The sequence below is a fragment of the Panicum virgatum genome, chromosome 1N (assembly GCF_016808335.1).
Source record: "Panicum virgatum strain AP13 chromosome 1N, P.virgatum_v5, whole genome shotgun sequence".
Classification (NCBI taxonomy): domain Eukaryota; kingdom Viridiplantae; phylum Streptophyta; class Magnoliopsida; order Poales; family Poaceae; genus Panicum; species Panicum virgatum.
The window spans coordinates 3,937,039-3,964,135 of NC_053145.1; the positions used below are offsets into that span (position 1 = coordinate 3,937,039).

The 27,097-nt window shown below is 45.4% G+C and overlaps 3 protein-coding genes across 5 annotated transcripts; all 3 read right to left on the reverse strand.

Annotated features, from left to right (window-relative positions):
• LOC120654309 lies at positions 1–7,105 on the reverse strand. The gene is made up of 6 exons (XM_039931812.1): positions 6,254–7,105; positions 5,924–6,180; positions 5,168–5,849; positions 4,890–5,093; positions 4,741–4,812; positions 1–8 (listed from the first exon to the last, which is right to left on the reverse strand). Exons 1-6 carry the CDS (start codon positions 6,924–6,926, stop codon positions 1–3), a joined length of 1,896 nt encoding a protein of 631 aa, XP_039787746.1. The 5' UTR covers positions 6,927–7,105.
• Positions 7,106–9,247: 2,142 nt separating this feature from the next.
• On the reverse strand, positions 9,248–21,541 carry LOC120654666 (DNA-directed RNA polymerase V subunit 1-like). Its single transcript, XM_039932285.1, has 19 exons — positions 21,285–21,541; positions 20,626–20,713; positions 20,157–20,283; positions 19,938–20,053; positions 19,744–19,800; positions 18,782–18,952; positions 18,525–18,683; positions 18,287–18,442; positions 16,330–18,057; positions 16,060–16,235; positions 15,593–15,668; positions 15,396–15,523; positions 14,309–14,475; positions 13,135–13,409; positions 12,453–12,626; positions 12,226–12,366; positions 10,433–12,054; positions 10,212–10,320; positions 9,248–10,096 (listed from the first exon to the last, which is right to left on the reverse strand). Exons 2-19 carry the CDS (start codon positions 20,707–20,709, stop codon positions 9,632–9,634), a joined length of 5,931 nt encoding a protein of 1,976 aa, XP_039788219.1. The 5' UTR covers positions 20,710–20,713; positions 21,285–21,541; the 3' UTR covers positions 9,248–9,631.
• Positions 21,542–23,634: 2,093 nt separating this feature from the next.
• Positions 23,635–27,097, reverse strand: LOC120654667 (protein YELLOW LEAF 1, choloroplastic-like). Of its 3 annotated transcripts, none has more exons than XM_039932286.1 (5): positions 26,939–27,097; positions 26,709–26,812; positions 25,511–25,596; positions 24,191–24,278; positions 23,635–24,041 (listed from the first exon to the last, which is right to left on the reverse strand). In XM_039932286.1, exons 2-5 carry the CDS (start codon positions 26,770–26,772, stop codon positions 23,821–23,823), a joined length of 459 nt encoding a protein of 152 aa, XP_039788220.1. In that variant the 5' UTR covers positions 26,773–26,812; positions 26,939–27,097; the 3' UTR covers positions 23,635–23,820. The 3 variants fall into 3 exon arrangements, with proteins under 3 accessions (XP_039788220.1, XP_039788223.1, XP_039788222.1); XM_039932289.1 differs by having other exon boundaries at positions 26,910–27,097; XM_039932288.1 differs by having other exon boundaries at positions 26,709–27,097.

Genomic DNA, 27,097 nt, shown 5'->3' on the forward strand with positions numbered 1-27,097 from the left:
TCAGCCATCTGAAAATAAAGATAGAGTGAATATCTTGCACGAATATTTGCGGTACACAAAGGGGTAGATGGTTTTTATTTATGGCATCATGGTGGGGTACAACTTCATGGGTACATGATTATTTGAGCAAGGATTCTAGCTTAGAGACTACTCCTATCATGGGGATTCTTCCTCTATTCTAAAGGAGCGCTTCTTCAGTGGGAGGTGTTGATCCATCACATCATCCTCGGTCTGAGTTCCTTTATCCCAATGGGTTTCTTCGGGTTCTTCTTCTTCAGTTTGAGTTCCAACATCCCAATGGGTTTCCATGGGCTCTTCCTCTTCGGTCTGAATGCCTACATCCCATTGAGCCTCTTCGGGTTCCTCTTCTTCGTCATCCTCTATCCATCCACCTATTCCCCAGCGAGCCTCGTACCTCCGCATCTGAGCTTGGAGAGCGGCCAGCGAGTTCTCGGCACGTGCGGCCCTTGTCCGCTGCTCTTCCAATTCTGCCTCTTTTTCATCCAATTGGACTTGGAGAGCGGCTAGGGAATACTCGGCATGGAAAGTCCTCGACCGTTGTTCCTCCATCTCCTGGGTTGCTTTCTCTGCTCTGTGGACCTGCTGTTTCAGTTGTGCTGCTTGCTCGCGATAGAGCTCATCCAGGCCGGTGAGGTAGATGGACAGGTGGGATACAGTGTCTTCCAGATCTTCTTCTTCCCTCCCAAGGCCTCTCATTCGGGCGATCCAGGTGCGTCCTCTTCCTTCTGTTGGCGGGAAGAACCCCATAGGAGTCCGCTGAAGGTGATGCTTGTAGATCACTCGGAGCCGTCGCAGGGCTTTACGGGCGGCCTTCCGATAGGTATCCGGGAAACGGAATCCAGTGGTAGAGATGAACCAAGGGTCCACATCAGGATAGCGGGTGCTCCTTGCTATGAAGATCATCAGGTCGCACCGAAGAGTACCCTTGGAGTCGTACTCCCGATAGAGAAACTCTGGTGGATCCACAACTCCGATACGTTCCAGGCTGAGTATCAACAACTTGGGAAGGCCGGGCTCTGCGAAACAGATTCCGCCAATCCATCCATTGTCAGCCATCTGGAACAGGGCAAGAACCAAAGGTGAGTGTTTGTGTGAGGAAAGGATTAAGGATAGAAAAGTCCTAAGGTAAAGGGTCTAAAAACGGGTTTCGCTCCTAGGGTCACGTCCTACGGCCAACCTACGGCTCTGATACCACCTGAAGCGTCCTCTCATAAGAGAAGACTTAAATGTGATACAAAACATCAGTCCCAGGAGGCTGATGCCACATTTATTACATCAGATGGTTCAGAACCTTACAAACCTTGGCGGACACTCGATACAGATGATAATAATTAATAGCCAAGCTACAACATAACACCAGACCGCAAACCACATAGGGTCCACTATGGGCTCAGAGTACTGCGACAGCGGAGGCATCTCAACGGGGCCGGTTCCACGGGCAAGGTTGGGTGTAGAACGATAACCCTACTCGGCGTCGTCTGGCACGAAGTCTGGATCTTCTTCTGTAAAAAGTAAGAGTGGGGTGAGCACAAACGTACTCAGCAAGTCCAACCACACCCACGGAGGGGTTAAATCAAAATAATATGCCTAGGTAATATCAAGGATAAGGTTTATGGTTTAATTTGCAGAAGAACTATAATTTATGCAGGGGTTTGTTTTAAAGAAAACCTTTATAAAAATCAATTTCAGAAGTAACACGGAGTTTCCAATTTTTAAACTGCTACCGGACTCCTCGTCCGTCGTAGCACACGGCACATCTGCCGGACACAATTCCAAAACAACTCACACCAGCCCATCCCAAGGAAACACTAGTTATGTGCCCACACCATAACTCGCCCAATACCGTGGGCACGGACTATTCGAATAGATTCTTAACTCTGCAGAGGTGTGCAACTTTGCCCACAAGTAGGATACCACAACTCGAACACCGCCGTGTCGGTGTAGATCCCAACATAGCCATTACCCACCATAGCTAAGCCTGACTAGCCATCACGGGATGTACCAAGGGGTCATCGACCGTTCACTTAGGTATAACCGGGCATAAGTCACTCGGGGCTTATCCCTTTTCCTTAGTCACCCGTTGCTCTCAGCTCACCTGATGGCTACCACACCAACTAGTGGGATTTATGCTACGCCGTTGCCCATTCAACGGTCGAGTGGTTTGCACGATAGTGGAGTTAGGTGAGATGACACATCAACTCGGTCCTTAGACACGACAAGATGGATATCTCCCTTCTTTGCCCTGCCACACGGGCATAAGCACACCAATCGGCAAATCGCACAGAAATGCCGTCCATCTCGCCCATACTCATCTTTCGAAAATCCACATTTTATTCCTTCCCACACGCACACATTTTCTTTATAAATCAAATAGTATAATGAGTAAAGTCCTAAGCATTCTAATATCGATTAACGTCCAAACAAAATCAGACATTAATCTAGGTGGTCAAGGAATGGTCATCACAAATCAAGGGGTGGCTATCCAACCGTGTTTTCATGCAAGTAAAACATATGCAATTTATAAAACAGGCCATTGGGTTGTGTTTATAAAAACTAGGACAGAAACATGCATCAAAGGATGGGATTGAACTTGCCGTCTTCGAAGCCTTCGGGGAAGTCCTGTCCTTCGGGCTCGGGGTCGCGGAACTGATCCTCGTTCTCCTGCTCGCAGTACTGCTCGATGACGGGTTCTCCTTCGTTCACTCCGCGGTCTACAGCACACATAACAAGCATCCAATCAAACAAGATCTATCGTTGAGCTCGAATCGGTATCACATAAAATATGGAGATAGAAGTGGTATTTTTGAGTGGTTTCTTAACGGTAGGGCCGAAACTGAGTTCAGAGATACTTGGCAAGGTTTCGGGTTGATTAGAGGTCGTTAGGTTCATGAAATAATAGGTTTAGTAGAGGTTCGGGGGTCGGTCAGGGGCCTGGTTGTAATTACTCCTCGAGAAGGCAGGGACCTATTTGTAATTTTTAGAAATATTTGGACTAAACTGGAAAGGTCTAGGGCATACTTGGAATTATGTTTCATGTGAAAGGGTTTTCTTGAAAATAAAACAAAGGACAGGGTTCTTTTTGAAAAGAAAGGATATAAGGACAAGGGTCCTTTAATAGAATGGGAAGAGAGGGGGGGGCCTAAATGCAAAATGGCCATTCATCCCCTTCCTCCCATCGCAAAACAGAGGAGGGGCGCCGGCTCACCGGCGGCGGCCAATCCGGCCGCCCCGGGCTCCGGGGGTGGCCGTGGACCGGGGGAGAAGGGAGAGGGGGGGTACGGGGCACCGATCCCCGGCCTCACCTTGAGCTAGGGTGGCGCGCAGAGGCGGCTCGGCGAGAGAGGGCGGCGGCGGTTGGGGAACGGCTGCGGCGGCGGCGCTGCGGGTTAGGAGGAGGGGTTAGGGCCGGTGAGTGATGTTGTGGGGGTGGCCAGGGAGCTCGGGGCTCTTTTATAGCTGAGCTAAGGCGGTGGAGCGGCGTGGGTAGGTGAGACGCGGCGGTGGCGGCCGGCGAGCGGCACGGGCCGGAGTAATGGCGCTCCGGCCACGTCCGTTCGTCGTGGAGTGGCGTGCGGCGGTAGCGCGGGCGACGAGGCGGCGAGCAGTGGTGAGCACAGGGCGGCGCTGTGCGGGGCAGCGGCGGGCGGCGCGCGGCGCGGCCAGGCGTGCACGTGGGCTCGGCGAGGCGCGCGCTTGTGCGCACGCGGTGGGGCAGGGGCAGTAGCGTGCGTGCGTACGCCGCGTCGGTGTGCGCGGCGCGGGTGGCGATGGTGGCGTGCGCGGGGTGCGCGGTGTGCTTGCGCGACGCGGCTTGGCGCGGCGCGGCGTGCGTGCATGCGCGGCGCACGGTCGGCCGGGGCGGGGCGCTGCGGTGGCGAGGCGCGAGGGCGGGGAGCGGCCGAGCGCGGAGGGCGGCGTGGCACGCGGGGCAGGCCGAGCTGGGGCGTGCGCGGGGAGGTGGAGCCGGGCACGGCGGCGCTCGGAGCAGGAGGCGGCTCGGGGCAGGCGCGGCGGGGAAGGAAGAGAGGAAAGAGGGAAGGAAGGGAGGGAAAGAAAGAAAAAGAAAAAGGGTGAAGGGAAAAAGGAAAAGAAAATGGAAAAGAAAATAGGGAAAAAGAAAATAGGAAAAAGAATTAAAGAAAAAGGAAATGGGGAAAAGGAAGGGAGAGAAAGGAAAAAGGAGGGGGAAGGGGCGGTGCGCGCCAGCGGCGACCGCGGCCGCGATCGGTCACGCGCGGCGTGCGGGCCGCGGGAGGTGGGGCACGCGGTCGGAGGGGAGAGAGGAAAAAGGAGGGGGCGGGATTCGCGGCGTCCGGTCGCGACACATCGCGTCGGATAGAAAAAATGGATGGGACGCGAATTGAAACCGGGTGTCGGGTTGTTCAGGAGAAAATTCTGGGGCTTGGGTTCAGGGTTTAAGGGAAGTCGAGCTCAACGAAAAACAACTTAGCGCATGATTTGTTTAGTGAATTTTCAGGGTGTTACACATCCATTCCCGCACCGGATTATTCTCATCATAAAATGAAAGATGGGCCAGCTGGTCGATAAAATCACCTTCTTCACGTATCGGTGGGCCGGAGACCTCCTCTAGTCGCAGACGAAGGTTGTAGTTGACATAGACCAGCTTGTTAAGTTTCTTGTGCGACAATCGATTGCGAACTTTTGTATGCAGCAAGGCAAAAGTACTCCAGTTGCGCTTGCATCCACTGGACGAACAACATTGTGAAACAAGCCGCATGGCAAGATACTGCAGCTTTGGAGTGCTTGATCCGAACATCATCCACCAGGACGCTGTATGTGCAACCAAGTATGTAAGCAATATATTCAAATATAGAGAAAATAACAATATGTTACGGAGTAACTCTTACATGGGGATGTCTTTGGATCCATCGCCATTCTCATTGCCATTTCACTGCCAAACTCGCCAACCTTCTGCCGAAACACCTCAAGCTCCTGCAATGCCTGCACGGCGCTCTGGACATCCGTCATGCGCTCAAAAGTATCCTTGAGTCCACGGAACATTTCTTGAGTTGGTTCCATCGTGTATGAATACCTCGGATTTAGGACAGCAGCTGCAAAATATAAATCACTTCAAATAAGCATAAGTTTCATAGAGTTCCAAAATAGATGACTCGTATAGTCTTACCTGGACCCACATACGTGCCTATGAAAAGGTCACGCATCCTATCGTCCATAACCTTAAGATACTCGTCCCGAGTGGAAACATTATTTCCAAAGAAAGATTGCAGCTCCTGTCTCGTATTCTGGTACGACATCACGACTTCGCACATGTTGGGCCGCTTGTCCTGATCAGCGAAGCGAAGGAACTTGTATATTGCTTGAACTGTGTCGATGACATATTTCAATCCGTCCCACCACTCCAAATTTGAAAACCTGGAATGAGTAAATCGACCATCTTCGGTATCTGCCCATTTGCTTTGTAAAAACTCAGTAGATGCCATCCACTGCATGAAACAATCACGTTTCCGATATATGCTCTCTAAGAACATGTAATTGGTTCCAAATCGAGTGGCATTCCACTTGACCAACTCACCACCGATTGCGTTCCTCATCATTGTATTCAACTGACCATGATTGTGTAACCAATTAGAAATTCGCTTGCATTGCTTGATCGTACCAGAATGTTCGGGCCTTCGAGCTATATCCTTCAACATCAAATTGACGGTGTGTGCTAGACAAGGTGTCCAAAGAATGTGTTCATACACCTCTCCTAGTGCCTTGCAAGCTTTCTTGTAATTCGAGCCATTATCGGTGACTATATGCACGACATTCTCCGGTCCAATCTCGTCCACCACCTTTCGAATCTCCTGTCAAAATAGGTAGGATTTTTTAGTAAGTTTCAAAATATACTCAAAGTGAATGGGACATGTTTAGGGCCTACCCTAAGCAAATATGTGCTATCTTGAGTTCTTCCACTCGCATCAATAGACTTGTGGAACCACATGACTCCATTGCAGTATATCAAAAAGTTGATGACACTCATCCTCGTCGGCCCAGTCCATGAATCACACATCAACGTGACGCCAAATAAGGGCCAGTCTTTCCGAAACTTTACGTACCTCGTCTTCAAGTCTTGCTCGTTCTGATCAAGGTACTTGCCATCAATATCCCGTCCAGTTGGTGATGCGATACCTTCACCTGCAAATATATGAAAATCATGAGATACAGAAATGTAAGCTCATAGGTGTCATACGAATGAAAGAAAACATACCCCACTTCTGTGTCTCCCTGACCGCGCTGACAAAGTAAGGATTGTCAGCCTGTCTTCCAGGTACTCCCGCAAAATGGAAAAACTTTGACCAAGCTTTACCAATAGCTTCCTTTGCATTTCTACCCTTCTGCGTCCAGGAGCCTGTATCAATTCTTTGTTGGGTCATTCCTCTTCTCCCACCGGATGCCACGTTATAATCCTCCACCGCAGGACTCTCCCTCTGCGAAGTTGCCCTACGCAACATCCTCTGCAAAGGATTCCCCCTCGTCGAACCACTATCCCCTCCATGCTCGTATACACCTCCTCTCTGTTCCACCCCCCGTCGGTACACTGCTTCCGCTCTCGATTGGTCCAAGGCACGCTGCAGCTGAGTCTCCTCATCTTCTTCTTCACCGGGATAGTTTCCCTCCGCTGCAGCCTTCTCCCGTCTCAACCTCTCTCGAGCCCGTTCAGCAGTTGCCTTCCTAGCCTTCTCAATGTCACGCTGAAAATACTCCCGCACATCTGGCGGCACATTCCTGCAATGGACCACCTCCGCCCCGCGGTGAGCCAAATGTTGTTTCAATCTAGTCGCACCACCTCCTGCTTTCTGCGTATTACAATACTTGCACCGCCATCCGGGATAAAATTTTTCACCATGTTCCCATACAATATCTTTATCTCTACCTGACATTGTCTATCTGCATAAATGGACAACAAAGACATATCAATCACATAAATCCTAAATCAACCTAAATCCTAAAAACATATATGCACCTTAATATTCAATTCTACCTAAATCCTAAATGAACCTAAATCCTTACGTCATACACTTAAATCTTACCTAAATCCTAACTACACCTAGATCATACATCTAAATCCTAAAACAAATCATCTAATACTTGCAAAAACTCAAAGGGAAAAAAAAACGGCTTACCTACCTCCCAGGCCGGCTTACCGCCTATTCCGGCCGGCTAACCGCTGCGCCCGGCCGGTTAACCGGCGCGGCCGGTTAGATCCGGGCCGAGGCCGGCTAACCGGTTCTGCCGGCCGGCTAGCCGCGCTAACCGAGCGGTTGGCCGGCGGTCACCGGCGGTCGGGCCTCCTGGCGCCGCCTGGAGGGAGAGGGAGGCGGAAATGGGGTGGGGGGCGCAGGTCTGAAGGTTCTGGGGGGGCGCCTTATGTGTCGGTGACGGGCCGGTGGGCCTTAATGGGCCGCCTGTTTTTTTTTAAAAAAATTCAAATGCCCCCAAAATATATCAAATGAATGAATATTTCAAAAAATTTGACACCATTACATTCCTCGCAACTTGAAGTATTTTTATGAATTTTTTGGGATTTTTTCATTTCCTGGAATTCAAATTTAAAATTTGAATTTGGCCCCGGTTTGAACCGCCCGGAACCGGAACCGGGCCGGACCGGTTACACCGGTAACCGCGGTAACCGGTCCGGTTCCCAGCGGTTTTTTTAACCCTGCTCGGAGAAGCAGGCGGCGGCGGTGGTGGGGACGGGGAGTCAGTGAGCCGAGGAGAGACGGCTTCGTTTGGCCCAAGCGGCCCCGATGGGCCCCTCCGAGCGGAGCGAGCGCGTTTGAGCCGTTGGATGGGGAACGGAGGGCAAGATGAATTCTGCAAGGTTTGTACGCATACAAGTCGCTTTCCGTACCATCGTCAGTTCGTCACGTACCGGCATGTATGGATGTACCATTCACTACAGTTGGGGTAGTAGAATTAGGACTTTGTTTTGTTTCGGTGGAATAGCCAATTTCGTCCCCCAAACTAGCGCTCGAGGCTCAATTTCGTCTCTGAACTACGAAAACGTCTGTTTTAGTCCTCAAACTCTCTCAACCGGCTCAAATTCGTCCTTTGGCTGATGTGGAGCGCCACGTTGGCTTGCCACATCATCGTCCAGTCAGCTCCGATGGTCAAGTACCATTATTTCAAGTCATAGGAATGCTAAGCAGTTCATCTTTTCGTGTCTTGACTCTTGAGCAGATATATATTGCTGCTGCCAACTCTTGAAATAATGGTACTTACCATCGGAGCTGACTGGACGACGATGCGGCAAGCCAGCGTGGCGCTCCACGTCAGCCAAAAGATGAATTTGAGCCGATTGAGAGAGTTTGAGGACCAAAACGGACATTTTCATAGTTCAAGGACGAAATTGAGCCTTGAGCGATAGTTTGGGGACGAAATTGGCTATTCCGCCTTTTTGTTTCCTGATATCTTTGGGCGTGTTTGGATCCAAGGGCTAGAGCTATTTTTAGTCTAAAATAATCCAAAAATCCCAAATATGAATACTAGTTCTTGGCTATTTGCAAATAGCATATCTAAAAAAACTATCTCAAACAAAGGGTGATAATTTGAGCTATTTCAGGTAGAGCCCACCATAGCAAAAGAGGTAATAGAGCTCCAATGATTGGGAAAGATGCTTCAAAGGCTAAATAGTTTTTGGATCCAAACATGTCAAGAGCTATTTTATTGGAGAACTAATTAGCTCTAGCTTTCGGATCCAAATACGGCCACTTTTCCCAAGTACTCTATATATGATGACTTTTTTTTGCCAAACCTCGTCTAAAGTGTGCCCAACAAATTGTTAGCTACAAATACTTGGGCGTGTTTAGTTCGCGAATTTTTTTTGGTTCGATCACTGTAGCATTTTCGTTTTTATTTGTTGATTAGTATCTAATCATGGATTAATTAAACTCAAAAGATTCATCTCGTCATTTACAGCTAAACTGTGTAATTTGTTATTTTTAAAAACTACATTTAGTGCTCCATATGTGTCCAAAAATTCGATGTGACCATGTATCTTGAAAATTTTTGGGAACTAAACATAGCCTTAGTAAAGTTTGCTCAACTATAAGTACTTGGCTAAATTTGTCAAAGCAATGTGGCAGTGGCAGGTGACATCATGCAGAACATGCCTAATCTTGTGTCCTTGTTGGTTTGCCACACCTCTCCGCGACTCCGCCACAGCAAAGCATCGACGACCATCAGCCAGAGACACTAACAGTGGGGAACAAACTAGACAAGGATACGGTAGACGGGGAAACATTCACCAGAATTTACAGAGTTTCGTCAGGACGAGGCACTGGTCGGCAAATGCAGCCGGCTAATGTTTAAATGTTTGCTGCTGAAGCCTCTCCAGACGAGGTCAGGGAAAGCAGATGACGACTACTAGCAAGGGAGAGGACAGGTTCTGGCGTTTACATGCCACGGCCTAAGCGATCAGTCATTCAGATCAGGCCTAGCCGAATCTGGGTCCGGAGTCACTTGCGGAGCCACAGCTGGAGATTCCAGGGTCAGATCAAGACCCTTTCCTAGAATCCGACCATCATCGGTTGAGTCTGGCTCCGGAAACTCTAGCTGTGTTGCAACTGGAGAAGCCGGAGTCAAGTCAGGTTGCTTCTCCAGGGTCCCCCTCTGCGTCACCCGTTGAACCTAACTTGGGAACCTCCCATGGTGCCGTAACTGGAGAAGCCGGAGTGAGGTCAGGCTGCTTCTCCAGGATCCCTGCATCACCGGTTGAATCTGGCTTGGGAGTCTCTTCTGGAGCTGCTCCTGGAGAACCCCCAGTCTCCTGTTGAACCTCAGCTGGAGGGGCTGGAGTCCCTTGCTCAGTCTCAGCTGTGGTAGATGGTGGAGCCTCAGCTGGAATGCCTGGTGTTGCCCCTGCATCGGCTGGTGGTGCTTGCCTGCGACGCGGCCTCAAATATTTCATGCAGAATGCATCGACGTCCTCCTTGTAGTTCTTCCTCACGAAGTTCTCCAGGCACTTGAGGTAGGAGAAATCTGAACGGGATCCATCCTTCGAGACCACAAAGAAGCATCGAGTATCCTGGAAAGTTTCGTGCTTGTCGACCTGTCAAGTTCCACAAGGCAATTACCAACCATGGTTCCAAAATTAGACTTTGGTGTTCTGATATGGCATATTAGATAGTCAATGTAGAACCCAAAAGTAACATGAGAAACCATACCATTATATAGTCGATTGCACCAGACACCTTTGATTGCTTTTCAGGGTGGTTCTCAAGAACTTTCTCCTGTATGAACTTTTCATCTTCAGGCTGAAGTCTAACACCGTCACTGAAAAAATTAAGACAGATAAAATTAAATTTTGCATTGTCTAAAAGAAACTTAAAACTTAACTGTATACTATGAAGCCCATAAAATGAGCCAGTAATTTGAGTTATTTTACCATGCTTCACGGGATATCCTTCTGATACGCATCAAAACAGGTTCAACTTCTTTTAGAATGTTTTTCTCCTCAGTTGTTAGTTCGAACCGTTGTCTTGGTGGTGGCGGGTCACTCTCATCTGGTCTCCTTGGGGGCCTCCCAGAATTGTTTCTTTGGCCACTCCAATTACCAGATTTGCCACCCCATCCATCTGATTTCCAGCCTTCATTGTTACCAGAATCAGTTGTCACGTTCAATTTACCTTGTGAGTTCTCAGCAGGGGTAGTTGCATTCCAGCCATCCCATGAATCTGATTTCTTCGCATCTGCATTACCCGCTGGTGTTGCAGCCAGATTACCCCAGGAATCCTCCGCAGCAGAAGTCTGGACCTTTTCTGCTCCATTTTCCCAGGAATCATTCAGTGTGCTGCTATTCTGGATTGCCACATTACCCCATGAATCTTGCTGTGAATTGGTACCCGTTAGAGCTATTTTGTCCCAGGAACCCTCCTGCGTGTTATTATTGTCAGCTGCACTCTTACCCCAGGAATCCTGTAGTGCATCAGTTTTCTCCCATGACCTTTCATTTGATTTCACTGTACTCCCTGGATCCGATTCTTTCAGGGCTTCTGAATGCTCATGAGTCCCCATATTATCTCTGTTGCCCCAACTGGATACTCCATCAGACTTGGTATTTGATCTTCCAACTCCCTCGCCAGCATCCCAAGCATTGTTTGATGGCGGCATAGCCATGTTATCCCAGGAATCATCATCAGCATTTGCCCTCTTCCGTTTGTAAGTGCTGACCCGCTCCGCCCATTGACTGTCACCACCATGTGACTTCTTTTTTCCCCATGCGTTGCCCCATGAGTCCTGCTCATTCCAACTGCTGGGCTGCTCCTGCCAGTTGCCATGGCCACCATCAGACTTCTTTTTGTCCCAGATATTGCTTGACAGTGGCGTTGTCTTCTTACGCCAAGAGTCTTGGTCCACATCCATCTCCTGTTCCTTGGAAGAGCATTTTTTCTTCTCCCAGGCACTATCACCTCCATCTCCTTTCTGTTTGTCCCACACATTTTCTGATGCTGATGCTGGCATGTTGCCCCATGGATCATGTTCCTCAGGAGTGCTGGACTTCTTCTCCCAGTTATTATCACCTGCATTTGATTCCACTCTAGCACCCTTATTAGCCCAAGTATCAGTTTCAGCTTGTTCTCCATTTGTCTGCTTCTCAGTGCGCCAACCTCCCCAATCAGTGGAATTGTTCTCCACCACTGCATGCACATCCCAGCATGAATTATCTTGGTCAACTGGTTTGGTAGCTGCTGCAGCTCCATTACTCCAACCTCCCCAGTCACCTGAATCATTACCAGCACTTACATTTTGTTCCCAACTCGAGTTCATTGTTGCACCATTTTCCCATGAGCTGCCCTTCTGAATATCATGCTCTTCAAAATTATCCTCAAAGGTGGGCTTACCAAGGATCCCATCCGGTTCAGGCGATAAGCATACATCATCTACTGCATTTTCTGCTACAAGGTAGTCGACATCATCCAAGAACGTGAATCTTGCCTTTTCTTGGTCTGTTCTGACCAAGGCTAAGAAATCATAGAGCCCATCACCATACTCTTTGTGGCTTTTCAGCTGCAACAAAGAAATAAAAACATCTTAGTAAAATTTCCATATGGTTAGCTCATATAATCCAGCACAGGAGCTTTCTAACGACATCTAAAACATTTTGGCCCTGATTAGATATGGGCTTAATCTTCACTGCTGATATAAGCTAGTAAGTTCTGGTAGTGAAGAGTAGCATACCTGATTTTCGTTCCAAAGAATCTCAAATGATGAACCAGTACCAATTGCGGCATGCTTGCCCCATGAGCACGATGAAACCACACATCCCAATGAATCAGAATCACATTTTTCTGCAGCCTTCTCGAAGCATTTCATAGGGGTCTACAAAAAGGAATATGCTGTGAGAACACACAAATGCATGATTTATTTTATTGAATACGGACAAGATATTTCAAGTACAAACTTACAAACAAAGTGGATACTGTGAAAGGCACTTGAACTTTTAGTGAACGAAAGGTTGCCTTATAGCCACCAGTATTGAACCCATACAAGTTTCCAGTGCATGTCATGCTGTTTGCCACAAGTATCAAATGGTCCTTGAGAACTCCTTTAGCAACCATTTTTACAGTAGTTGAAAGCCGCTGCACAAATAAGCAAAGAATTCTTAACATCATTGTTAATGATGCAAAACTGATAAGAAAAGAGCTCTAACTGTAATAAGTATTATTCAACACTTGGGCCAACTGAATGCAAATTGCACCATAAAGTACCAGGTCGCCACACACCTCAGAATATCTAATATATGTGCTATTTATGATCAACTACAATAGCTAGACATTGATCTTAAAATAAGGCAAGATCTACCAACGATTTATGCTTGCCCGATTGGCCACACGAAACAGTACTAGTAGATTCCTCAGAAAAAAATGCTTGCACGATATTTTATACATTTTTCTAATGTACCATAAATACTGTCAAATTTGCATTCTAGACCTAGTGATGACGAACTTAGGGAAACCACAAAAATGATCACAGATGGGAAGAAGCCGTAGTCCTACCCAGTGTTTGAAATGCTGTTCACCGTACAGTCAACCCTAATTGAATCAACTCTGCAGTTTTTACTTAGAAACACAGGAAATTAGGTCAAACCTGTACAACTTGATCAAAGGCACATGAGATGCCAAGAAGTTCTGTCACTTGTTGAATACCATAAGGAATAGACCTTCTTGTGTCAATGAGATTAAGGACAGGTATGCAGGCATCCATAGTTGTTCTCCAGGCATCACCATTTTGTACAGCTTCGTCTTTTTCTACAATGATTTCTAATGCTGGCTCACCCTTTGGTGTCTTCCGAGTGTTCTTTACCCAAGAGGTCGCATCCGATTCAACCCAGATGATTTTAGCTGCTTGAATACGAGGGTCACCTGCAGAGCAAATGAGCAGAAACACCCATCATTAGCAAGAGACTAATCGTCAATTTAGGCTCATCAAGCTTAGTTTGTCGCCTATAAAGCTAGTAAAAATTTACAGCTATGCAAAAGCCCCCCCCCCCCCAACACACACACAAAAAAAAGCCACTATGAACTTAAAATGCCGATATATTATGTGCAACATCCATTTATTACTATAATTATACACAGACGGTAGTAAGATTGACTCTCATTCTCTGTAAAATGCAAGATATCTAGTAGGTCAATGGGTGCATATACATCTGACATCTCATCAGAAAACGGAAGTAGGTTCCATGTATCTGAGTACATAAACACAAAAAGGACTATACATTAGAAGCCAAAGTTGGAAATTTTGTGATTCTCGTTCTTCAGTGAAATCAGAATTAACTGATTGTAGAGAGACCGTGTTTAACAAACAGATTGTAATTTTCATTGTAAGTTTTCTAGTTAACAAAGATAGGTAAAACAACCTTAACAAATTCAACAGATTGTTATTTTCATTGTAAGTTTTCTAGTTAACAAAGATAGGTAAAACAACCTTAACAAATTCAACAGATTTTGCAGAGTTCAGAACTCAAGAGTGCCATGTTCTGAAAGTGGCGGGAAAAGAAGTATTTCTGCTGCCTAATACTCTAGAGCGGTTTTGCCAAGTTAGTTGCTTTTGCATGCTGCCTTCATACCTCATAACCACGGACTGGAACTCAGGATACAAGCCAAAAGTTTTGAACTGCAGAAAAGGGGCCATAGGACTAGAAATAAAGAAACATAGTATGAACAAGAACAATGAACTTTTATTTCAACAGGGCTAAGAGTAATTTGAATATATTCAGTAATTTTCTAGGAAGAAGCCTAGTTTGTATAACTCACTGTACCTTTTATAATTGTATCCAAAAGCACTGAACACACAGAGTCAGATATCACATTTACTGCTCTCTCGACAGATTCAGATAATATGGTGTTGTCATCAGAGAAAGAGAACTGCACACATGGAATCATATGTAGGTACCCATCAACTGGATTCTGTCCGAATGAACAATCACTGCAAAGGGTTCAATTCATCCCTTCAGATTTACTCTAATTAATATAAGAAATAAAAGATCATGTCACGTTTAATAGCAATGAGTCATTAAAAGCTCTAGAAAGAAAAGACAGTGCCTCAGCCCTAAGGAGTATCAACTCTCTGCTACAAACAAGACCAAACCCTGTCCACTGAAGGTACTAGGAAGCAAATAAAGATTAGTTACAATGAAACTAACAGAAGATGGTTTGTTTCAATTTTAAGCATACCTTAACCTTAAGTTGTTTAAGCATGCTCTTGTATGATTGTTATAGAACAGATAAACTCACACCCGACTAACAAAAGGCAGATTCAGAAAATATCTATTTTCATGCTTCTAACGCTGAGCTGTTATAGTATCACTTCCCCTTCTTTTTGCTAACTATAGGATCATGAGTTCAATAGAGCATTAGAGTTTTAATATTTTTTGCAAAAAATGAGATAGCTCCATTTCCAACGCGGACTGAAATTGAGTTACTTCTCATATATCCATTTCTAACCGGCACAATTTCTCCAGTTTACACAATCTAATTCAGAGGATCTGCATGTGGAATGTAGTAAAAAGATAGTAGGATGTCACTCCTAATCAAGATCACCTCCCTCTCAGTTTCATACCCTGACCATTCCCCTTCAAATGGAATAGAAGTGGGCTGCAATTATATTTGTTAGCTGGGACTCCAACTCGGGACCCTTGTCTATGGCACCATAATGGGTTTCATGTGCTAACAGGTTCACCCAGAAGATTGGGTAAACAAGTTGGTAACACTAATGAATCACCAATATCTCATAGCCAATGCTAATACTCTAACGGAAGGCAATCTAAACAAATCCTGGACGTTATATTTTGGGTTGAACAGGTGAAAGCTCGCAGGACTATAGTAGGAAATAAAGAAAAAAAATACCACGTAGCGAAAGTGATCTTTCTGAGAAGGTGGCAAAGATGTCCTTTCTTCTTTCCATATATCCCAGAAACTTCTTCGCATTTTTGGACAATGTCTTGAGTATTAATGTTTATCCTTTCCAACTGTGCCTGCAAGAGAGACATACACATATTTTTCAGTAACAGTTTGTGTGAGAAAAGCCAGAATACAGCATATACCTTGTCTAGGTGAATATGGCCTACAAGACTTGGGGCAGCTTCAGATATTCCATCTAAATTTATTTGCTTCTGATGCCTGAAAATGCCAACAACATATTTTTGGTGTTCAGCCCCACTGACTCAAAAAAAAAAAGACACACAAAAGGATGCACCAAATGTGAAAGCATCCTATATCTATTCCCACTTTAACAATGGTCATATCATTCATTTAACTACTTTGACTAGACCAGATAATGAACTAGCCTATTAAGTTTTCTCATATCAATCTCTTGTAGGCCTGTCTGACCCAGTTGCAGTTGCATGCATAAACAGTCAATTGCTAAGTTGACCTGTTAATTTGCATAGCATTGCACAAACTGATGGGGAAATCAGAAGATTAGGAATCTTGACATTAGTGCTTATTTGAAAATGGGAAATAAACGTCCAACTCCAAACAACTTTGACAGCTTTATTTTATGGATACTTACTCGATGCAGATATCGGTAGCACAATCTGCTATTGTGACTCTCCTAAGACAACTTTGTACTGTAAGAGCAGCCCGTTCCTTGCAAAACTTCTTGGGACAAGAGCAGTCATTCAAAAACAGGATAACTTTCCGATCTTTCATATCATTTTTGTAGCCACTTTTAGCCTGAAGTGTCTCCTGTTACGGGTAAGATAATATAATAAACTTGTTAAGCAGTAACAACTACAAGATGCATCAGTTAAAATGCCAAGAATGTTTATAACATGACAACCTTCATTAACTCCCATGAAGCATTGTTACTCTGAGATGAATCCAAGACAGCCTTGTATGCAGGGTTCGAGATAGCTGTGGCGGCTAAGACACCCACAGGTTCACCAGGAGGTAAGGCACTTGGAAAATCTGTCTCATCATCTTCCTTGTACTTAAACTGTATGATTGAATTGCTGCAGGTGTTCCTCACAGTTCCATCATAGCATATAACAACATCCCGCAAGATGGCCATTAAATTCTTGAACAGAGTTCCAGGTTCTGTCAACCCTCTTGAGGAGCGGACCATAGCTTCTCTTGTGGATATAGCATGTACGAGCTCCTCATAAGGATTGAGACCATGAAAATATGAACTTTGCACAAGACCATAAGCCTCTGGAGGATGCTCATCTCCAATGTCTGAGTGTTTATTCACGAAATTTGAGAAGCAATCCTCTACCAAGCGGCTTGAGTATAGCTTTCCTTCACGATAAAGTTGTAGTCCAACAAAACCCAGTTGTTGAACTACTTTTGTTATTGCAGAGTCCTTTTTAGGATCAATCAGTAACCCCAAATCAGAGCACTTAACAACAAAATCCGAAATCTGCTGTTTGACATTCTTTAAATTGTTTTCAACCCGCATCTCCACAAATTGACTTTTTGAGAACCTTGATTGGTCTAAAATAAGGGACTGTTTCTTAATATGCTTCTTCGCTTCTTCCAACATAGCCTTTGGAACATTAAAATCTTTAAGGCTCACAGTAAAACCATCGATTAGTAAAAACTCCATCAACAAAGGCTGCAGCACATTAAGAAATTGCAGTGCCTCTCCTGGACCCTTCTTAGAAAGAACAAATGACACTAAATCATTGAACGAGTCATGAACACTATTTTTGTCAAGATCCAGCGTTACAACGGTACTGTCCCTGACTAAGTGTGTTTTTCCTTGGCAAGTCAACTTAGCAGGTAATGCACCTTGCACTATTTGTGTGATTTTCCAAGCTGGAATCGGCTTGATTACAGCAGGGGCCGGAAGTGAAAATGGTATAAACATTGCCAGCTGATTTGCTAATTCCTTGCATAAAACAGTTCTGGATGACATAAGTTTCATAGCTACCAGACTGTCATTACCTAGCTGGACATTAACTGTGCCACTGTGTGAACTAATCAATTGTTTTTCCACACTAAAAAGCTCCAGGGCTTCAGCTTTTGCAGCAAGTGACTGTGGATAATATATGTGTACACAATCACCATCAAAGTCGGCTGAAAAGGGACCACACATGAGAGGATTGATTTTGACTGTATGATCATCATGTACATATGCATAAAAGGCCTGGAGAGAATGCTTGTGAGTACTGGGTGGTCTATTAAGAAAAACCACATCCCCATCAACTATCCTCCTCCTGATCGTTTGGCCAACTTTGAGAGTGGTATGCCCTTTCGATCCTACAGTGATGGCATAGTTTGCTTGACCATCTCTGTAGGTCAAACAAAGTCCTTTGTCAACCACCTCTTGCAGCCTGTTGATGTTGATGTCAGTTACTTGTTCCTCAAAAGTAATCCTTTTCGCCACTTCAGACGGAAGCCCTATGACATCCACACCAATGTACGGGTCTCCAGTAAGAACACTGCGTGATGAGAAACCAGACCCTTTGCTGATAAATAATGTCCTCATTCTTTCCAACCACTGTTTTGTCGACAATGCAGCTGAATCGGTGCCAACAGCAAATCGCTTTGTATTGTCTTGGGGACCCTTCAAAACAAGTTATGGAATTTATCATCGAGAATAAAGAAACACAATACTGTTACAAATTAAAAGGTTGATCAGAAATAAATACAGGTGGCACTACAAATTGATCAACACAAGAAGGTACTGCAAAGCTGCAGGGTTTTGTGTAGTTATAGTGGTTCAACAGATTTTTGTTTACCACTATCCATGTGAACAATATTTAAATCAACCACGTTTAGACCCTGTCACATACCCTTGTAGTGCCCCTTAGATGGATGTATTTTCCAATAGCAAGTTGTAGATCACACGATTCATCATCATGTGACTCGAAATTTGGGGAACCAGATCTTGATCTTTTTATCTGCTCTATCTTTTGAAGCACCTTCTTCAACAAAGCTATTGAAATATCCTGATACGAAACGGATAGGACATCAGACAATTAAATCAGTAGGTAAAACAAGTTTACCAGGTAAGTTGACAAGAAGACTCACATAGGACATGATGCTCTGCCCATCAGTAAACTCTGGAATATATAGACAGTTTGGAGGTACTGGTAGGTATTTCATCACATACCCAGACTGAACCATGTATCCCCGTGCAGCTAGCTTTTTCCTAGTATCATCTGGAACCTTCTTCAATATATTCAGAGCCTAACAGATAGCAAAGGAGTGAATCAGTGTGTTGTTCAAACAACATGGATTTCACCAGAGCTACCAAGTCTTTCAAACAAACTGTACGGGAATATCACCTCTTCTGGAAGCAATAGCCTGTTACTCGCGCTTCCGCCATAATGATGTCCATATTTATCAAGGAAGTTCCATGAGCGTTCGGTCATATGTTTCCTTGGCGGCGCTCTCAACTCTAACCGAATTGCACCATCAGTTGTCTTGATTTCTTTCAAAGACAGTGCTGGAAGATCCTATAAGAAACAAGTTCTGATATACTCAGTAAACATGATTGAACTCATCCAGACTACACATGTAGTGTCAGCCATGGTTCTCATGGCGTCGCCTAGGCGACAAGGCGCTCCCCTTGTTTTGGGCTAAGGCGTCGCCTTAGCCCGCCTAGGCGGCTGGGCGGTGGTGACTCGCCACACCTCGCCTTACCGCCGTAACTGTCAGCAATCGCATATAGGCACCAGACCAGCAGCAAGCAAGGTTGTAAATTAGAAGCCATCCACTAATCAACAAGGACATATGACTATACTTCACTGCTAGTGCTATGTTTGTCAGCTATATTGAAGTTAGTTACTCAGGAAATATTGTCAGATTAACCACACTTCATTCCAATGTGACATGGCATCTACTGAACAAAAAATCATTCCAGTTAGCAATATCCGGTTGTGTTTTCTTTCTCAAAAAATAACAACATCCAAATCGAAAGCTTCATTGCAAAATAACCCACCATGCACTTATTAACTAGAATTCAAGAACAATAAAAGAACTTAAGAACATGAAGCAGATGTGCAAATGAGAACACTGGGTCAGCACAAATATGTCAACTGCACAAGCTATGATGTCTCCAGCATTGGTGAACACCAAGTGGACTATGTTATTAGATCACAGAGCTAGGTAGTTGAATTTGAAACATTGATATACTTGGTTTCAGCTTAGGCATTTATTTCCACATCCCTACATATAGCAGTAACCAGTCCAACAATTTCTATTTACTACGAGGCAAAAGAAAAAAGAAGATTATATCGGTGTTTACCCGGCAATAGTAGCATGATGTTACTGAAACGTTGTCCTTTCCCTTGTTTTGCTTAACCTGCAAAGGAGAAACGGCTCTCATAAAAAGTAAGCCAAAGTTAAACTCAAAGTATAACAGGTAGGTCCCAAACAAATCGGGGTGACTGGTATTAGCAAATTACAAAGTAAAGTTGCATTGTTTTGGTCTACAAGTACCTTCCCTTTCTTTATTCGAAGGCATTTCAAACATATCAAGCTCAACAGCTGCCTCAGTTCACTGACATGACAAGGATGGTATATGGGTACAGGTAGCTCAATGTACCCAAAATGCCCTATATAAGCAGAGAAACTTATTTGTTAAACAAGAAAAATGGTAGTCTCGTTATCTAGAGTACAGTGTGTTAAGGAGATAACGAATGAAAAGCCATTGTGCACCTTCGCATTTGTCATTTTCCGAGGCGCCACAAGCTTCGCATTTTCCAGCTTCAAGGGGCAACCCAAGGAATGGATTTGCAAGCTGACTAGGATGGGTGACTGGGCAGTCATTTATGGAGTAGGTGCACTGCAAAAACAAACAAAATAGCATTTGAGTTATCTTTGAAAAAAATATATGATGGCGAAAAAAATCTGGGAATACCCAAAATAAATGTCTGCATGACTGTTTACCAAACAACAAACGTGCATAAAAGGAAGGGGGTTCCAAATCCATTGCGATGGGGAGGTAATGCGGCATTGATTAATTTTGTCGGTATGTGCACTCACAAATTGGTCAGTAACTCATCCGCATTAGGGCATTTCTCTATTATCCTACCTCCAAATATGTGTCTCTCCATTAGAAAGACACTACCATGGAAAGGCCAGACCAACGGAGTTTTAATCTGATGAAAACCAGAGGAGAACTTACAATCTCTTCTTCCGTGGAGAGGCTAAGCTTAATGCTTTTTATGGTACCTTCAGCAACCACTATCGCCGACTGATCCTCCTCCATCTCTCTGCAACCGGCAAGCACACAAAAGGTGCCACGTGCACTGTTAGCAAAACAGAGAGAAAAAGAAAGCGAGAACAACAAGAAACTAGAAGGGCCTATTCGTCCATACTGCACCAAACGAAATGCAAATCCATACGAATCCAGAAATGCAGGGGAGATCAAGCGAGACAGGTAAATGAGGCAGGATCTCTGAGCGCAATCGCATGACAAAACAGCACGAAACTCGGCAGCCCACGGCCAGAACAGCCGCAGCAAAGTCGTACACAACGTGGCGAGGATGATGCATCCCCGCAGAACTCACACGAAAACACCAAAGCAGAGTGATCAGATCTCCCGGTGCCATTCTCATGCCTCCGAGCCCTCCACCAACCCAAAAAAATAACATTTTTCCAACAAAACCCATGAAAACTCGGAGCAAAGGGGGGCAAAACCCCACAGTACAGTAGCGCCCCCCCAAACCCCCATTCCCAGGGGCGCGGCCCGCGCAGTCCCCGATCGCCGGACCCCCACCCCATCCCGCATTGCGCAGAAACGACCGCGGCTCCCCCCGGGCGTCAATCACACCCCGCACTCACCAGGACGCGCCGCCCCTCGCCGGCGCCGCCCGCCCCCCGTCGCCGTCGACCTCTCCTTCCCCGTCGACGCGGCCGCGCTAAAACCCTAGCCGACCGCGGGTGGAGGGGCCCGGAGGAGAGGGTTTTTGCCTCGCTTCGGAGCCGCCGAGGCGGCGACGGTCCCTGTGCGTCCGCGAGAGAGAGGGAGTGTGGTGTGGGGGAGGGAGGCGGAGGAGGGAGGACCCGTGGACGGGTCAGCCGAGGCGCACAGGAGGGGCTCCTCGGTGTGCCGGCGAGCAGGTGAAGGGTTAACTGGTGCCCGGGGAACTGCTTGGGACGCCGCGCGTGTCACTGACCGGTGGGGCACTCGTGGGATGGACCCACATGTCCGTTGCTAGGGTGCCAGTGTGGGGTGGGTGACCGGACCCGATTCGCCCCGCAGCTCGCAGTTCGGGAGCCGTGACCGGCTGACTGGTGGCGACTGGCCGGAACCACTTTCGGGGATAAAGAGCCAAGGGTCGTTTAGTTCCAAACCCAAAAAAAAAATTTGGATGTTACGTCAATAGTTTGATCAGATGTCGGGAAAGTTTTTCGGACATTAATTAAAAAACTAATTTCAGAATTCACTTGGAAACCATGAGACGAATCTTTTGAGGCCTTTGACCGCATCATTAGCACATGTGGGTTACTGTAGCACTTATGGCTAATCATGTACTAATTAGGCTTAAAAAATTCGTCTCGTCATGTACATCCAAACTGTGTAATTAGTTTTGTTATTTAATTACATTTACTGCTTCATATATGTGTTTAAAGGGAAGGTGAAAATTTTTGGGAACTAAACGGCCCCCAAGTATAGTAATAGGTGAATAGCAAGCGAAATCCGACGTGAGTGAGAGAAAAAGACAGGCGAGTCGCGACTCGCGAGACGTCCGCTTGAACCGGCGATGTGCACTGTTTAGCAGCAAAATCGTCCGCTCGCCCACTCGTCTACTTCCACGTTGCAGCTGAGGTGTTAAAGTTGGTGGGGTCCACCACTACTGCTGCGCAGCTCCATCCGAGCCGGAGCGCGAGGCGTCCACGAGCAGGCGAATTCATTAAACTTGCTCTAAGATAAAGCTGATACGTAGGTCCAATGCGTGCTCCTACCAATTTTATTTTAACAATTAAGTTTATAATAAAAATATTAACTTGTTTTTGAAAAGAAAATATTAGCTGCCCGTTTCATCCTATTTTGATCGTCAACGGTCACCAGCTTGATTCACCCCGATGTAGTTGTTCGCCGCCAAATATATTTTATCACCTGCACGTCACATAAGCTCCATATTCATCTTCTAGCTCAAGTCAGGGGAGGGGGGAGGGGGGGTAGGTGGGCGGTCGAGATGGTGGAAGGCGACTGCAGACCTTAGAGGGGGTTGACGGGGTTCTAATAGCCGTGGGATCTAGAGGGGGGGGGGGCGGGAGCAACGGTGGTTGCGGGTTGGCTGATTGAGGTGACGCGGCGCGGGAGCGCCACCAACTGGGCGGATCAGACATCCGATGGGCGATGGCCGGTGGCGGTGGATGGGCGGTGGCAGCGAGCTTGGTTAGCAACGGCGGTGGTGGAGGGTGGTGGCGGAGGCGTCGGGGGCGACGATGGAGCCGGGGACGGCGGTGGAAGTTGGGAGGTGCTTCTATTTGATTGAATGAATTCAAATCGCAGAGAGCGATAAATAAACGCCCCGTTGTTCGCTGGATGGCAAGATTAACGCTTTAAATTCCATGCAGCCATTAATTCATTTTTTTTGCGACTTCCATTAATTCATATTTACGCCTTACCATATTCAAATCGTTGAATTCATATTTGCATCTTATGCCAATCTGAGTGTACAGTTTCATGGCACATTTACCTAGATTGAGAATTATATAACTGTGGCAGATGAGTTTCGTGATGATGAAATCTCCTCACGTCCTATGAAACTTCATATTTCTCTCTCGTTAACATGGTAACAAAATTAATGATATTTAATGCTATGAAACTCTCAATGAAACACCTATTGAGACTAGCCAGTAATTGCAAAAAAATTTCGATCATCAATATTACTTCATTTGCCATCAAATAAAACATGAACCTCCAACTTTTATAGCAAAAAAGTAGCTCAAACTTTCTTTCAACAATTCAACCTCTAACATCACGGATCCCACCTACTTCATTCGTCACAGATAACCAAAAAACACCAATAAAAAAATCACAATTTTCCATATGAGATTTCAACCTTCACCCGTCGTGTTAATCCAACTCTCCTCCTAGTTTTCATCTAAACCCTAACGTTTTACCACAGGTCACATGCCATTGATAGCCAGAACTTACTTTAAAATGTTCAAGTGATGATGCTTTTGTTGTTTAATCTTAACATAAGACATTCAATCAAATGGCTAAAGTTTCTACTTCTCACTATCATTTCTCAAAAAACAATTCTCAGTCTTTCAATACATTCCCTAGCCGAAATGTCTCCGCATTACAACATGCGCTCTCTCTCTCCCCCCCTCTCTCTCTCTAACCACTGAGAGGGAGCGCAAGTTATTGTGGTGCCAGCCCGTTTTCATAGTCACTACCCCTTCGTGACCCATTCTGCAGGTTCCTCTCAAACTCCCTCAGGTAATCCAGGAGCAGCACAATCACATAGAGGATGAACCCACCGGAGGAGTTGCTGCCCCCTCCGCCTCCTCCTCCACCACCACCACCGAACCGGAATGGCGGGAAACCGACACCCCCATCATCAAGCCTTGGCTTCACCTTTTCTGCAATGTAAGATCATCAGATGAATAAATTGGAAGATATGAACCAATTAATGCTAGCACATCTTTGCCGTACACCAGTGAAACTTCAATTCTGCAACGATGGTAGGGCAGACACCTTAAACAATGTTTGTACAGATGGCTTCCATTACCTTTCACTGAACCTGATGGTGGAGAGGTAGGTCCTGAATATGATTTGCGTTGCGCAGTTTGTGTCTGGTTTGCGCAACAGGTTATGTTCTGCAGATAAATTTAACACATAACTCTGTTAGTTTATTTTAGATTTGCATGTTTCAGCTTAAAAAATTTGGGAAAAAATCATGCAATTAGGTGTGGTTACTTGTAAGATTTAAACCACAAGCTTCAGCAGCTTTAACAATTCAAATTTAATCATCATACTCCATTATAACAATAAGGAAGGAATTTCAAGCTAGGTCCAAACTGAACCTCAAAGTTCAAAATTGCAGCACTCTTTGGCAAAGTTTCCATATCCTTTAGTTCCCTAGGTGATAGATCTGTGTTTGTCACATTTTAATTGGACAGTTTTCAAATTCGCAATGATGCCCGGAATATTTTTCTCAGCAAACTGTATGCTGTTACCAAAACTTACAAACAACAACTATGTGCCATTACTTGTAACACGAAAACGACAAGCTTAAGCAGCTTCATCATTTCAAATTTGATCACCAGAATTCTGAGGTTTTCATAACTGTCTTTTGCATCGGAACAGGTTCTGGTTCTGTCTAGAGATAAATACATCTACTACCTTGAAATTAAAGCTAGGTCTAAAGTGGATTAAAGCTAGGTCTAAAGTGGACTTGGAAAGTCCAAAATAACTACCGCTTAACTTTTTTCCTTTCATCTACCTAGATCTGTATTATTTATTTCTCAAGCAAAAGACCCCCTAGCTCCTAGGTGTGTGTGCGACTGATATGGTTTCTTTAGACCAGTCTCGGACTCTCAGTGCATAATTTCATGGTACAATTATCTAGACTGGGAACTAGGTAACTGTGCCAGATGAGTTTCATGGTGATGAAACTCTCTTCACATCCCATGAAACTCCATCATTCTCTCTCCTTACTATGCCAGCAAAATTGATGATATTTAATGTCATGAAACCCTCCATGAAACCCCTATTGAGACTGGCACTGATGTCACATTATGATTCAAAATCTATGGTGATGTCTGGCCTTCAAGAAAATCTCCTTAATTATTGCAACAAGAAATCTTAAAGGCTCCATATTTATTAAGTTCATCAGAAATGAAACAAAATTATACACTGTTTTTTTTGTTGAGGGCCAAAACTGTACAATATTTGATCAAGATGCAATAGGAGGAAAGCAGACGAGGAAGCATGGCTTAGCCATCTAATGCATGTTATGCTTTGGTCTAAAAGCATGTCATGGGCTCAGAGCCATACTAAAGAAAACTTTTGCTGGATCACAAATAAAAAGCACATAGGCGTGTTTTACCATAGAAGCTCTGGCAGAAATAGTGGAGCCGCGTATAGCCCTGTGAGATTGTGAACCGCGTAGAGATCGTTCTCCCCAGCATTGTCCTACATTGAGCAATCAACAATGAGAGTTCTGCATGAATTTTTGTAAACAAATGACACTGACTATTCTATACAGCAAATACATAACAGTACAAACTTATACCAACAATAGGACAGCAACTGCCCACCATAATTCTCAAAATAAACCAAAATTGTTGGAAGATAACCTGCCAGCAAAGCGCTCAGCTCAAACTGTCCATACCAAATTTAGCACTGGACAAAGCCTAGATAACTAGATTCTAGGTAATATTAACGTGATGCTAAAAATGCTATTTTTCTCCCCAAAACCCTTCTCCTCCTGAAGTCAATGCAAGTTTCCGTGAAAGTTGTTGCTAGTCAGTGCTGCAGTACAAGATACATAATTCCATCCAAACCGATTTTGCGATGCAGCTACAGCATTATCTCCTTAGCCCTTGTTTAGTTGCATCCAAAATTCCAAAACTTTACAAGATTCCCCATCACATTGAATCTTTGAACGCATGCATGAAGTATTAAATGTAGCTAAATAAAATAACTAATTACACAGTTTGTCTGTAATTTGCGAGACGAATCTTTTGAGCCTAGTTAACCCATGATCGGATAATAATTACCAAATACAAACGAAAGTGCTACAGTACCAAAATTCCAAAAGTTTTTGCAACTAAACAAGGGCTTATTCTGAATACGAGCAACAATTTGAAAAAAACTCGGCCGGGTGGGGAAAGACCGCCCCAGTATTAACTTAAGAAGAAGTCTCGGCTTCCCCGACCGAGAAAATCCCCGAACCCTGGCTCCGCCCTGACACTGGGAGACATAACCCCTGGGAACTGTGCTTGGGCCATGTAAGGGTCCTCAGGCCGACCTGGGCCGTCTCACAACCAATGCTTTGGCATTGACAAATACATATTTCCTAGGAGTGAATTCAAAGTGCACACCACTAGGTTACACAACCGTAAAGGATTTAGCATTTCGTCCATGTGCTAAGCGATGCTCCGCAAAATGACAACACTTTATTTCTTTTCGTTTGAGTAAAGAAAAAAGTTCTTTTTTCCTAAAAAAAGAAGACAAATCTAGTACAGGCAGTAATCGTGGATAATAATACAAAAAAGAGGCCAGGATTAATGAACAGCACAAACCTCCCCTAATCCCCTGGAGCGGAAGAAGCGAGGTCGGAGCAGACGCCGCCGCAATTGGAGGCATGGCGACTGCCGCGAGGATGCTAGTACCAGTCTGTAGTGGCCTGGGCGACGAAGAAGAGAAATGGAGCAGCTTCAGGCTTGAGGCGAAGACAATTGCGCGCGCATGCAGAGGAATGAAGAGGAGAAACGAGGACGAACGGAGCCTCGAGCAATGGGAGCGTGGCTTCCTTGCAGCCGCAGATGAAGGTGCCCTCGCGGTCTCCGATCCTCCGGGGGAGGGTGATGGGAGAAGGGAGGTGGTTGAGGGAGCTCGGGGCTCGGGCGAGGGCCGCAGTGGCGGGTGGGCGGTGTGCAAGCAAGTGTGCGAGTGACGCGAGCGGCTAAGG